The 12,661-nt window shown below is 30.4% G+C and overlaps 2 protein-coding genes across 2 annotated transcripts; one reads left to right on the forward strand and one right to left on the reverse strand.

Moving 5' to 3' along the window:
- Positions 1-2,370: 2,370 nt before the first annotated feature.
- On the forward strand, positions 2,371-3,586 carry HELRODRAFT_184117 (hypothetical protein; the record flags this gene model as incomplete). The annotated part of the gene is made up of 2 exons (XM_009015823.1): positions 2,371-2,652; positions 3,446-3,586. 2 exons carry the CDS (start codon positions 2,371-2,373, stop codon positions 3,584-3,586), a joined length of 423 nt encoding a protein of 140 aa, XP_009014071.1.
- A 1,647-nt stretch (positions 3,587-5,233) lies between these two features.
- HELRODRAFT_184118 (hypothetical protein) lies at positions 5,234-6,272 on the reverse strand (the record flags this gene model as incomplete). Its single annotated transcript, XM_009015824.1, has 4 exons — positions 5,234-5,406; positions 5,520-5,615; positions 5,702-6,024; positions 6,214-6,272. 4 exons carry the CDS (start codon positions 6,270-6,272, stop codon positions 5,234-5,236), a joined length of 651 nt encoding a protein of 216 aa, XP_009014072.1.
- Between the last annotated feature and the right edge of the window lie 6,389 nt (positions 6,273-12,661).

Raw genomic sequence — 12,661 nt, forward strand, 5'->3', positions numbered from 1 at the left:
ATGATGATGATGATGATGATGATGATGATGATGGTGATGATGATGATGATGATGATGATGATGATGCGATGAAGAATGGAGGAAATAATGGTGACAAGAAAGATAATGATGGTGATGATGATGGTGGTGATAAAGATGGTGAGTTCGCTGGTGATTACACCATAGCGAAATCTTTTAATAATGCTTACGTTCATGAAACATATAAAAATAACAACAGCAATAATGACATTAATAGCAATAATAATAATAATAACAGTAACAACAACAATAACAATAATAAAAACAACAACATCAGCCACATAAGCAACAACAACATCAGCAACAACAACATCAGCAACAACAACATCAGCCACAACAACAAAGTCACAAATTTTTTTCCCATAAAGCCTGAGGATAAATTTGTCAAAAACAACAAAAAAACAGACATTGGAATAAAAAATTATACAAATAAAGATGGCTTTTATAATAATAATAATAATAATAATAATAATAATAATAACAATGAGAATGACAATGCCAACAATAATAATAATAACATCCAAAATAACGATAACAATAACTTAAATAATGACCGTGACGAAGTTAGAAATGAAATTTGGCCAAACTACAGCAACAACAACAACAACAATAATAATAATAACATGAGCAATAACATAAACAAGAACAAAACTATCACGAAAAATGCAAAAAACAAATTTTTCAATAAAATCAACATGAACAAAAACCAGAGCAAAGGTGTTAACATCAACAACAAATTAAGCAATTACAAAAACAACAGTAAACACAACAACAATAACAAAAACAAACACAACAACAACAATGCCAACAAATACAGCACCACCAACAACAGTGACAACAAAGACCATTTTTCAAAAGGCAAAACAAAACTCCGAAAACGAACATTAAAACTAACGCCTCTAAAACAGTCATCATCATCATCACCATCAACAACAACAAAAACAACAACATTACTCTCTCTATATTGTTTGTCATGGTGGAGTTCTGGAAATAAATTATTTTTACTGGTTCGAAATATGAACGCCCTTAATGTTAATAATTCTAATAACAAAAACATCAACGACAACGACATCAACCACAATAACATCAATAAAAACAATAATAAAAACAGAAGTAACAACAACAAAAAGAATTACAACAATATCATTAACCGTAGCAGTAACAGCATTAATTCCACAGCTCATTTTCACAACTTGAAATCAATACGATCGTTATTTTTAAAATCATCTTCATCATCATCATCGTCCTTCTTCTCATCATCATCATCATCGTCGTCACCATCATCTTCGCCGATATTACCATTGTCTTTTTCATCATATAAATCATCATCAAAACCATCATCCTCTCCATCATCATCATCTTCATCCTTATCATCATCATTATCACCATCATCGCAATCATTATCATCATCACCGCAATCATTATCATCATCATCTGAATCATCGTCATCGTCGTCGTCATCATCATTACCATATGAATGTTATGTAAGTCTGTCAGAATAATTAATATACTAACATAATTATTTAATTTTTTCAATTAAAGTTTTTTGAACTGACAACAGTGTCAACCTTTTTTATTTTAATTCAATTTTTTAATATAAATTTTAATAAAATTTAAAAATATGATTTAAACTGATTAATTAATAATTAATTAGTTAATTAAAGTTGGTGTAATTATTAATTTCAATTAGTAAATTTATTATTTACTTTTACCTATTTAATTTGTTTTATTTTAGTTGATTTTATTTATTTCATTTTATTTTAATAGATAATGTTAATTTAATTTAAATTCTTATCAGAGTTTTGAGACGAACGGCTCCCTGATCATCTTCGCTTTTGAGAAAAATTGCCACTTCCAACCACATTTCAAAAAACAACAACAACGTCTGCAACGACATCAACAACAACAACAGCAAAGGCAGCAGCAACAAACTTTTAACTTTCAACATCAACAACAACAAAATGTTAACTTTCAACAACACCAAAAACAACTTCAACTACAACAACCACAACCACCACAATCGCAACAACCTCAACCGCAACAACATGAACAACAACAATCACAACAACCACAACAATATGAAGATGAAAACCCGCCAAATTATTTTACTTTTGTATATAAATTAGGTTAATATGTCAAATAGTATATTTCATAATAAAATGACATCGTAATATTTTTATTATTAGCAGCAGTAGAAGTATTATTATTATTATTATTATTATTATTAGTAGTAGTAGTAGTAGTAGTAGTAGTAGTAGTAGTAGTAGTAGTAGTATTTAGTAGTAATAGTAGTAGTATTTAGTAGTAGTAGTATGAGTAGTAGTAGCAGTATTGTTGTTATTGTTATTAACGATGGCACCAGCTAACTTTCTACCAATCAAAATAACAGAACCCTGCCCGCTACAAAGACAGCCGCAAACATCTTCATCAGCCACAAATCACGTCGTCGCCAGCCACAACCACAGCAACAACAACAGCAACAACAACAGCAACAACAACATCAACAACAACATCAGCAACAGCATCAACGACATGACGACGACGACAACATCGACCAATAAAAAGCAGCAAAAACATCTAACCGGAAGTTATATGTATCCCATTTCCGGTCATGCGTCCCACGTTTCCGGTCAGGTGATGAATGATGGAACAAATTGGCGGGAAAAATCTACCCGACCGCCGCATGGGCGCAGAAAAAATTACGCGGTCGGTCATTTTTTATCTGCCTTTAATTGCAGCGGATGAAAAAAACGCGCCCACTTCAGAACTTTTGCAACAGTTGTTGCTGTGACTATCGCGATGATCATGTTTTTATCTGAAGCTAAATTTTTCCTAGTTTGATTGTTAACATTTGAGTGTTTGTGTGTTTGTTCGTATTGGTTTGTTTGTATGTTTGTATGTCCGTCTGTTTGTTCGTTTTTTCGTTTTAACGTTTATTTCTTTGTTTGGTCGTTCACTTGTTTGTTTTTCGTTCGTTCGTTTGTATATGTTAGGTGTGTTCGTCTGTGGCTGTTGTCAACGTGTGTGTGTGTGCGTGCGCGTTTTGTTCATATAATGTGACTTGTTCCATTTAAACTTATGCAGACCAACTTTTTTATGTTTAAATAATGTTAATGATATTTAATCCTATTTAATTTATTTCCCAGTTTGCAATATTTTAACGTTTATTATTATTATTTGTATTATTATTATTGTTGTGGTGGTGGTTTTTGTTGTTAATGTTGTTGTTACTGTTGCTGATGTTATCGCTATTAATGTTAACTAACGGCTTGACGTACTGTTATTGCGCAAATACAAAACTCATTTCATCCATCTTATCTTTTTCTTTATGGTATGTTCCATCTATTCAATTCAGTTAATTACAGCAGTTTTTGTTAATTTTAACAAACTAATTAACAACTAGCACGAGTAGCATCAAAAACGTCAGCCACCTACAGCTCGTGAAGTGGTAACTGCTGCCTCAGCTACCACTGCTACCACTGCTATTACTACTACTGCCACCACTTTCTACTTCAACGTTTTCACACTTCGATCAAAAATCCCTCGTCTATTTTTGACTCATGTTTGAAATTATTGACAACAGCACGATTGGATATTTATTCAGGGTTATTTATTCATATGAACGGCATATTGTAGGACAATCATAATTTAATAAATAATAATGACTATAATTAACAATAAGAATTATTATTATTATTATTGTTATTATTATTATTATTATTATGAAAATTATAATATAAATAATGGCAGCGCTTCTCTTCAGATCAGCAATTGAAATAAGATTTATCCGAATGCAGTAACCCGTGCACTTGTTTAATTTTTAGGTTGCTGCTATTAATATTATTATTATTATTATTATTATTAGTAGTAGTAGTAGTAGTAGTTGTTGTAGTAGTACTAGCATTATTATTATTATTATCATTATTATTATTATTATTATTATAAGTCAAATTGCGGTTATAGTTTATTCATCTGTACAACTTATTTTTGAATGTTAAATAAAGATAAAATATTTGATAGGAAATAAGAGTGCAATGTATTTCGTCCCTTGCTAAGCTGTTCTGTAAACCTAGTAAATAATATTTTTGCTGAAATTTAATTAGAAATATTAATTTTTTACGTCACGTTTCCAATACTCTTTCTGTTATCATTGTATTTGCAAGCAGATGTAATACGCACACACGAATGAGCTAGTTTAATTTTATTCTATTGTAATTCAAGCTCACTTTCGAACTTTAGAATTTACAAACACAGTATACTTACACACACACACACACACACACACACACACAGACAAAAAACAAACACACACGACACACACGCACACACTTACACACACACGCACACACACACATATATACACATTCACACACACATACATGTGCAAACATACACAACAGGTTGCGTATAATTATACACGTTAGGAGTTTTGAAAGCCTCTACCGCAATTAAATTACTTCCCAAATGATGATTATTAATGCGTCTGTTTGTCACTTGTTGTTCACGCGAACTGAAAACTCTCACCTTTTATTGATATATAATGTATGTCTTGAATGAGATTTCAAACGAAAAACAACAAAACGTATTTTATTCATGAAAAATAAATCGAAATACCTTTTCCACAAACTTACAAAAAAAAATTTAGTTTTATTGAATTTCGTCCTCATCACCACGAACCTCTCATTGAGTTGGATCCACATCTACCCACGCTAAATCTGTCACGTACATTTCCAAGTTGGATACCAAAGCGCTAAGTTAGTTAGTTCGTAGTTTTACAGAAGAGATATTGCCTTCGTTGCGAACAACGTTTTAAGAGGATAAATTTTTTAATTACAGAACTTTAGAAGTCTGAAAATCAATGGTACAACATTTAAATTTTGAAATCCTGTGCAGGTAGGTTGTGTGGTGGTGCACTCCTCATCCGTTTCATACCAGTCTAGTGAGAATTTGTTATTTGAATACCTTTATTATTTATTTGACAAAGGATTCAAACGATATTGCAGTTAAATAAATATTAGAATTTTAAAGTGAACTAGATTAGTTAAAGATTAGACAACCATCGTTCCTTATCAGCGTTCAACAATACAATAATTTTCAATGGTTTCATCACCGCATCACCACATCATTGCATCATCACATTATAACATCATCGTATCACGTTCGTTCGTTTTTATATGCTGATAATCAACAATGGATTCATAATCTGAGTTTAAACCTAAATAACGATGATAATTAGTGTTGGATTCATGAGCTTCCTATCCTCTAAAGTACCACTGCAGACATCCATGTCAACATCAAGAGCGTCGTCATGGTTTTTTGGCTGGAGAGTGTTGGTTGCTCCAATGGGAGGCGGGATGGAGTTGGGATTTTGAACTGCCAACTTGCGTCCTGCGAGTGCAGAGATGCAAACATTTTTTTAAAAGTTTTTCTGAATTTAATCTAGTTTAAATATTACTCCAAATGTTATTAATAAGTTATTTTTGTGTTTCTCCAAAACTAACTGAGAAAGACAGTGTACACGATTAAGCCGATTGTTGTGAGGATGGCTACGGTTGAGACAACGATGAAGGCAATCATCACATTTTTTTCTTGAGAAACTTTTGAAATATATAAATTTATGAAATAATTTTGGAAATAATTACAAAAAAAGTATCATTAAATATGATTGAGCAATAAGATGAACCTGCACATGTTAATTGATCTACATTGTAGAAACCAGTGAGGCACGTGCAGCCGTACAAACCAACGCTGTTCACGCAAACGGAGGAAACATTGTTACAAATGTTCGCGTCGTTCGCATTTGTTATCGTGGTTTGTAGTTCACAAATTTGCAGAACGAAGTATTGATTTGTTGAAATGTGAATAAAATCGCGACCTGAACGAACATTACCAATCCGTTCGAAGCCAGGTGAACATCTGCAAACGGGGGAGCCAACTCTGTTGAGGCAGGTTCCGAATGGCGGGGTACACTTGTGCGTGTTTGTTGCACATTCGTCGACATTTGCACTGCATGTAGTAATTTCTTATCAATCTCAGGTTTTTTAGTTCTCAAAAACGAAGAAAAGAAGAAATTATATTTGTAACCTATGCAAATGGTTTTATCGCCGTCCAAATTTCTGTAACCAGCCTTGATCTTATGCAGTGGATTCCTCCATTCTTACGAAGCAAAAACTGCTTTGCCTCCCATCAACGCACTCGCTCGGATCGTATGTGGGATCTCTGTAGTTCATATAAGACGGCTTATAGATCGCCATATTTTCTAATTGTACGTTCGAGCCTTTGAAAAGTTAAACAATGCTTATCAATATTTCTAGATTTAATTGAATAATCATTGTTCATTACACATTGTTAATTTATCGACGTAACTCTACAAAGCATTTATCTGAGTTGATGTACGCATGTGATTTCATGTGGATCATAAAAATATTTCTGCGAGCAATCAACATTCTCAGAGGTTTCAAGTTTGTTAAACAAAATTAAGTACCCTCGATATTTGAGTAAGAGTTTAGAATTTCAATAATTCAAAATACCCATTTAATATCCATGTTATTCTCGTTAAACTGAAGTTTTTAAGAAGTGAAAACATTATTGAAACAGTCGAATCTAATGAAGACAACGTTACATTTCTAACAAGGAAGAAGAAATAATGGCTTTACTATTTCACGGCAAACACAATGAAATTATCATGAGTTTGACTCATCTAGCCACACGTAAGTACATACCTTACATCATAAAACAATGCAATACAACCTTATAATAGAGAATGTAGAAGCTTTCTGCAATTAATGTGCTAATATCACCTTATTTTAGGAATTCAGTTAGTTTTATGATTCGTTAATACTTTTGGAACGTTTCTTCAAATTTCGTTACACAATTCTTTCTTCAAACATTTCAATCACCACTCGCAGCGATTTTCTTCAGTCAGCAGAAGCAATAAAGTTTTTAAACGAGTCCATTTCTACCTTGAAGGTCTTGGGCTGCCCCTCTGAAACATTGCAATTTAATTCAGGACAGTTCACTACGAATTATGAATCTTTTGGTCCCTACCTATGACGTGAATATATAATTGTGAATATTATTTACTCTACGTAATCTGCTGTCTCTCTTTCTTCATCAGGCTACTCAATAACGTTATAAAGGTCGTTAAAATTCAATCTATTGTATCGACGGACAGCGGAGTTTTTAAATTAAATTATATCAGATAAAACAAAGCAGCGAGCCTAGTAAAAGATGGCCTCCATAATTAACGATGCGGTTGCTGTATTATAGATTTGTTTTCATTTATTGAATGTAATCTCTCCATTTTTTTCTCTGACATGCAACTAATGAAAAATGTTTGGCTAATATGTTTGTTTACAAACTATAAAAAAATTCAATGAACCATTCAATTCAATGAACCATTCAATTCAATGAACCATAGCTGTTACAAATAATTAAAAATTAGTTCAATATTTTTTCCAAATAGTCAACTACTTACTGTTAGTACCTAAACATGTGTCACGAAACATATTTGTTAACGAAACATAACAAAATTCAACAGTCCCAGCTGACCCGACTACAGAGCCCAAGCAAATTTGTTATATATATTATTATATATTTTATATATATATATTATATATATATATATAGATAGAAAAATTGGTTCATGATTATGGTATTTCCGGTACTGTTATCAAGTGGTTCAAATCATATCAATAATGTGTTATCTAATGAAACGGTTTTAACATCAGGAGTGCCACAAGGTTCAGTGCTTGGGCCCATTCTTTTTATCATGTATACCGCTGAAGTTTTTAAAGTAATTGGTAATTTCAGTTTTAAATATCACGCCTATGCTGATGATATTCAGATTATAGTTAGTAATAAACCAGAATGACTGCAATCTGAAATCAACAAACTTGTAACCTGCCTAAATAACATTGAAAGTTGGATGTCAAACAATGGTCTTAGATTAAATCAGCAAAAGTCAAAATTTCTTCCAATAGGTACATGGCAGTAGCTGATGAAACTTAATATCGATTCAGTGAAAATAGGAGATGTTAAAATAGAATTTAGTGACAAAGCAACGAATCTGGGTTTTCTTTCTTGATTCTAGATTATCGGTGCATGATCATGTAAAGATGATAACAAATTCTTGCTCCGGACAGATTCGAGAACTCTATAAACTCCGTAAGTCATTAGATAAATCTGCTATTCATACATGTTCATTCACGATTGGACTATTGCAATGGTCTGTTTTACGGTTTGCCAGATAGGTCTATTTCTGCAATTCAATCCATTCAGTTTTTGTGTTAAAATAATTAATTATAATTTTACGTCAATAAATTTATCTTGTTGAATTATTATCAAACCGCAAAATGCTTCGAGCCAGCCACCCATGTGATCAAAAATATTTTCATTTATAAAAAGTTTCCAGTTTTGGAATAGTGCAAAGTGTATTAACGTGGCAAGAAATTTTGTTACCATGCAAATGGTGCAACAGAAGAATTTTTATAACTTCAAAAACAGAGGAGTATCGTTCGTCATTTTTAATGAAAGCTTCCTCATTATAATTGAATTTATCACCTCCAATCTCATAATTTTATTAAATATTAAATTACATTACAAATATATGGTCTTTTAGTAAAAATAACAAAACAAATGAGTTAACTACTAAAAGTGTATATATATATTTTTTATTATTTTTATTTTATTATTATTATTATTATCATCACCATCATCATCAAACAGCCATTAAACTGATATATATATAACTTCTTTCCAATATCATCATCATCATCATCATCATTATTATTATTGTCATTATTATTGTTATTATCATTATGACTATCTCTTGTAAATTAAACTAACGATTCAACTAATTCAGTAATATCATCATCATACGCCATCTATTGCGACAGACATTCAAATGTATAATAACTATATTAAGACTGATTACATTTCTCGTTGTACGCATTTTATATCTATAAAGGCGAGCATCGTAGACTACTTTCTCATTTTAATTCATTTTATTTTATTTTATTTCATCGAATATTTATTTCGCCCCTTTTTTTGGAAAAAAAAATAAAAGAGTTCCCATTATAGATACATGTAATACAATTTTAAAGATTTGAACAAACCAATCGAATCAATATACTACTTAAATTAATTTTAAGCTTGTTTAAATATCATCACAAAAACAATATATTCAGATTAAATTGATTAAAGTTAGTTTATTGGGAGAAGACAATAAAGCAAAACTGATGTTAAATTAAGATAAATAAATTTACAAAACGAACTGAAGTTTTTTTTTTTTTATCATTTGACGAATCGAACCATTCAAGATAAAAACAAGAAAAACAAACAAAAACGTATTTTTTAAATTTTATCTATATATTAAATGAAAATATTATAAAACCTTTAGCAACAAATTTTATTAAATAAAGAATGTTCAACAAACAAACAGACGCAAATCCATAAAATCAAATATTAAAAATTAGTTAAATATTTTTCCAAAAAAAAGAAATGAAACTCATCAGCTACTGGAATGAGATGAGTGCAAGAAAAAAAATGATCCAAAATTTAAAATCAAAATTGAAAAATAAATTATACAAAAATATGTTAATGTTATTATATACAAACATTGTTAAATGTACAGATCCATTCTAGGTACATCGTTAAAGTCTAAAATAAATTGGAAAAACATCTAAAATGATGATATAATTATTGTCATTATTATCTTAAACCATTATATTATTATATTAATAAATATAACATCTTTAAATTAATATATTAATAATTTATCTTTAAATTAATATATTAATAATTGAAAGCCCCATTAAAGCGAATGAAGAAGTAAATAATGAATCAGCGAAAATTGAAAAATAAGCAAAAAAAATGTATAGATACGTGAAACGGTTATAACGTTAAATGGTTGGTTTATAAAATTTTTATCTGTTCGTACACTTCTTCATTCATTCATTCATTCATTCATTCATTCATTTATTCATTCATTCATTCATTCATTCATACATTCATTCATTCCTTTACTAATTTAGCTGCTCCTTCATTCATTCATTCGTTTTTATATTCATTCATTCACCGATTAATCCACTCATTCATAAATTTAGTCCATCATTTATTCATCTTTTTAAAAATAAATAAACATATTTATTTATTCACTCATTGACCCAACCACAAAAACGAGTTTATATTAACATGAATTATTTTAAATATTGAGAATAAAGTAATTTAAATAAAAAATAAAAAAACAACAAATAAAATTTTTCTAAATGAAATAATTAAAATAAAAAACAAGAGACTAGTGTTATAATCAAAAGGATGACGTAATTTTGTTCGTTTCAATTAATAATAATTAGCATAAACTCATTAATATTAATGAACATAATTTTATTCAGGTTAATTAACGTAATCGTATTTAATGCTAATTAACATAACCTTATTCAATATTAATTAACATAACCTTATTAAACGTTAATTAATTAAGAATAATCAAAATGATACAAAAAAAATGAGAGTGATTGTTTAACGAAACGTTTCATTTATCAGCAAATAACAAAATCATAACGGAACGTTGTACAGTTTTTGTATAGATAGAAGTAATAGTAGTAGTAGTAGTAGCAGCAGCAGTAGTAGTGGTAGTAGAAGCAAGTAGTAGTAGTAATAGTAGTAGTAGTAGTAGTAGTAGTAGTAGTAGTAGTAGTAGTAGTAGTAGTAGTAGTAGTAGTAGTAGTAGCAGCAGCAGTAGTAGTGGTAGTAGAAGCAAGTAGTAGTAGTAGTAGTAGTAGTAGTAGTAGTAGTAGTAGTAGTAGTAGTAGCAGTAGTAGTAGTAGTAGCAGCAGCAGTAGTAGTGGTAGTAGAAGCAAGTAGTAGTAGTAGTAGTAGTAGTAGTAGTAGTAGTAGTTGTAGTAGTAGTAGTAGTTGTAGTAGTAGTAGTCGCAAGTAGTAGTAGTAATAATAGTAGTCGAAGTAGTTACTGCAGCAACACTACTTCTGCTGCTGCTGCTGCTAGTAGTAGTAGCAGCAGCAGTGGTAATAGAAAAAGAAGTAATAGTAGTAGCAGCAGTTAATGTAATGTAGTAGTAAATGAAGTAGCGTAGTAATGTAAGTAGTTGTGGCGTTTGTTTGTTTGTTTGTTTAGTGATAACAATGTTTGCAGTAATGAAGCGATTGGTTAAAAGTAAAACAATAACAATTGATATTCTGAATTAAAAATCAGGAAATCCAAATGGAAGAACAGTCACATGTAAACTCACACATACACACAAACATACATTCGTACATACATAGACACACATAAATTAGCCACACACATGCTTGGATATGTATTAAAATTGCCAAAATTGTACGAATAATTTTAATTTTTTTTCAAAAAAATTTTCTAAATTTGCTCAAATATTACTCAAACACTTGGTACTATTATTAGTACAACCAACGATTGCATTGAAATTCAATAATTTGAATGATGTCGACAAGTAGAATGAAAATGTCAAAGGCAAAAAGTTGAACAATCTTCAAGAGAATACATATTGTACATTGTAAAATCCTTGCACGCACGAAAGACAGAACAACACAAACGTATTGCATACATGTACAGTACAGATATGTGTACACACACGTACATAACGCACATACAAACTTTAGTACTCAGATACAAGTACATAAAACTAATACACAGACACAAATTACAATATACAATATACAAAAATACACGCATATACAAACACACACACATTTCAAACACATAGCCACTTTTTAATTCACAATGCAACATTTGACAGATGCATGTTGAAAGTATCAATTGTATAGTGAGCTGGTGAACAAAAATCCAACACACACAAACACACACAAACACACACAAACAAACATACACACAAACACACAAACAAACACAAAACGCATCAAAATAATGATCTTCTTTAAAATTTCAAAGAACCAAAATGAATGATTTAACTCTCATTTATTATTTCGTTAATTTAAAAATATATGTATGCATATGCACATCATATATATTTCTTTTACTCAATAATTAACTTCATTCATAGTCATTCATAGTCATTCATTTATTTATTCTTTCATTCATTCATTCATCCATCCATTCATTTATTTATTTGTATATTTTTTCAGTCGTACCTAAACAAATACATCATGAAAAATCATAAGACATGTTGTGACGAGTTGCAATAAATATTCAATTAACTCTCGGCTGTTAAAAATCTTAGATATATTGTATATATATATTGTATATATATATAAAAGTAGATATATTAGTAGAAGGTAGGATATAAGTTTTGTATTGTGTATGTCGTCAAGATAGTTATGTGTACGTGTATATACGTGTGTGTGTGTGTACGTGTGTATGTGTGTGTGTGTGTTTGTGTCTATATATATAAATGCGTATACGTGTGCCTGTATGGATGTGTGTGAGTGTGTATATATGTCTCCGTGCGCGTACGCGTATATATGTGTGTATGTGTGTGCGTGTGTTTGTATGTGTGTACGTGTGATATTTAGAAGGGCGTGACAACAAAGTCTTAAAGTCGCTTATAGACGCGCCTAGGAATTGAACTATAACAAGAAAAAAAAATCAAATTTTTAAATGGTGGATAATGGAAGGATATAAAATGAACATAAACCAGTACTAATC

This window comes from Helobdella robusta (genome assembly GCF_000326865.2).
Source record: "Helobdella robusta unplaced genomic scaffold HELROscaffold_168, whole genome shotgun sequence".
In the NCBI taxonomy this organism is placed as follows: domain Eukaryota; kingdom Metazoa; phylum Annelida; class Clitellata; order Rhynchobdellida; family Glossiphoniidae; genus Helobdella; species Helobdella robusta.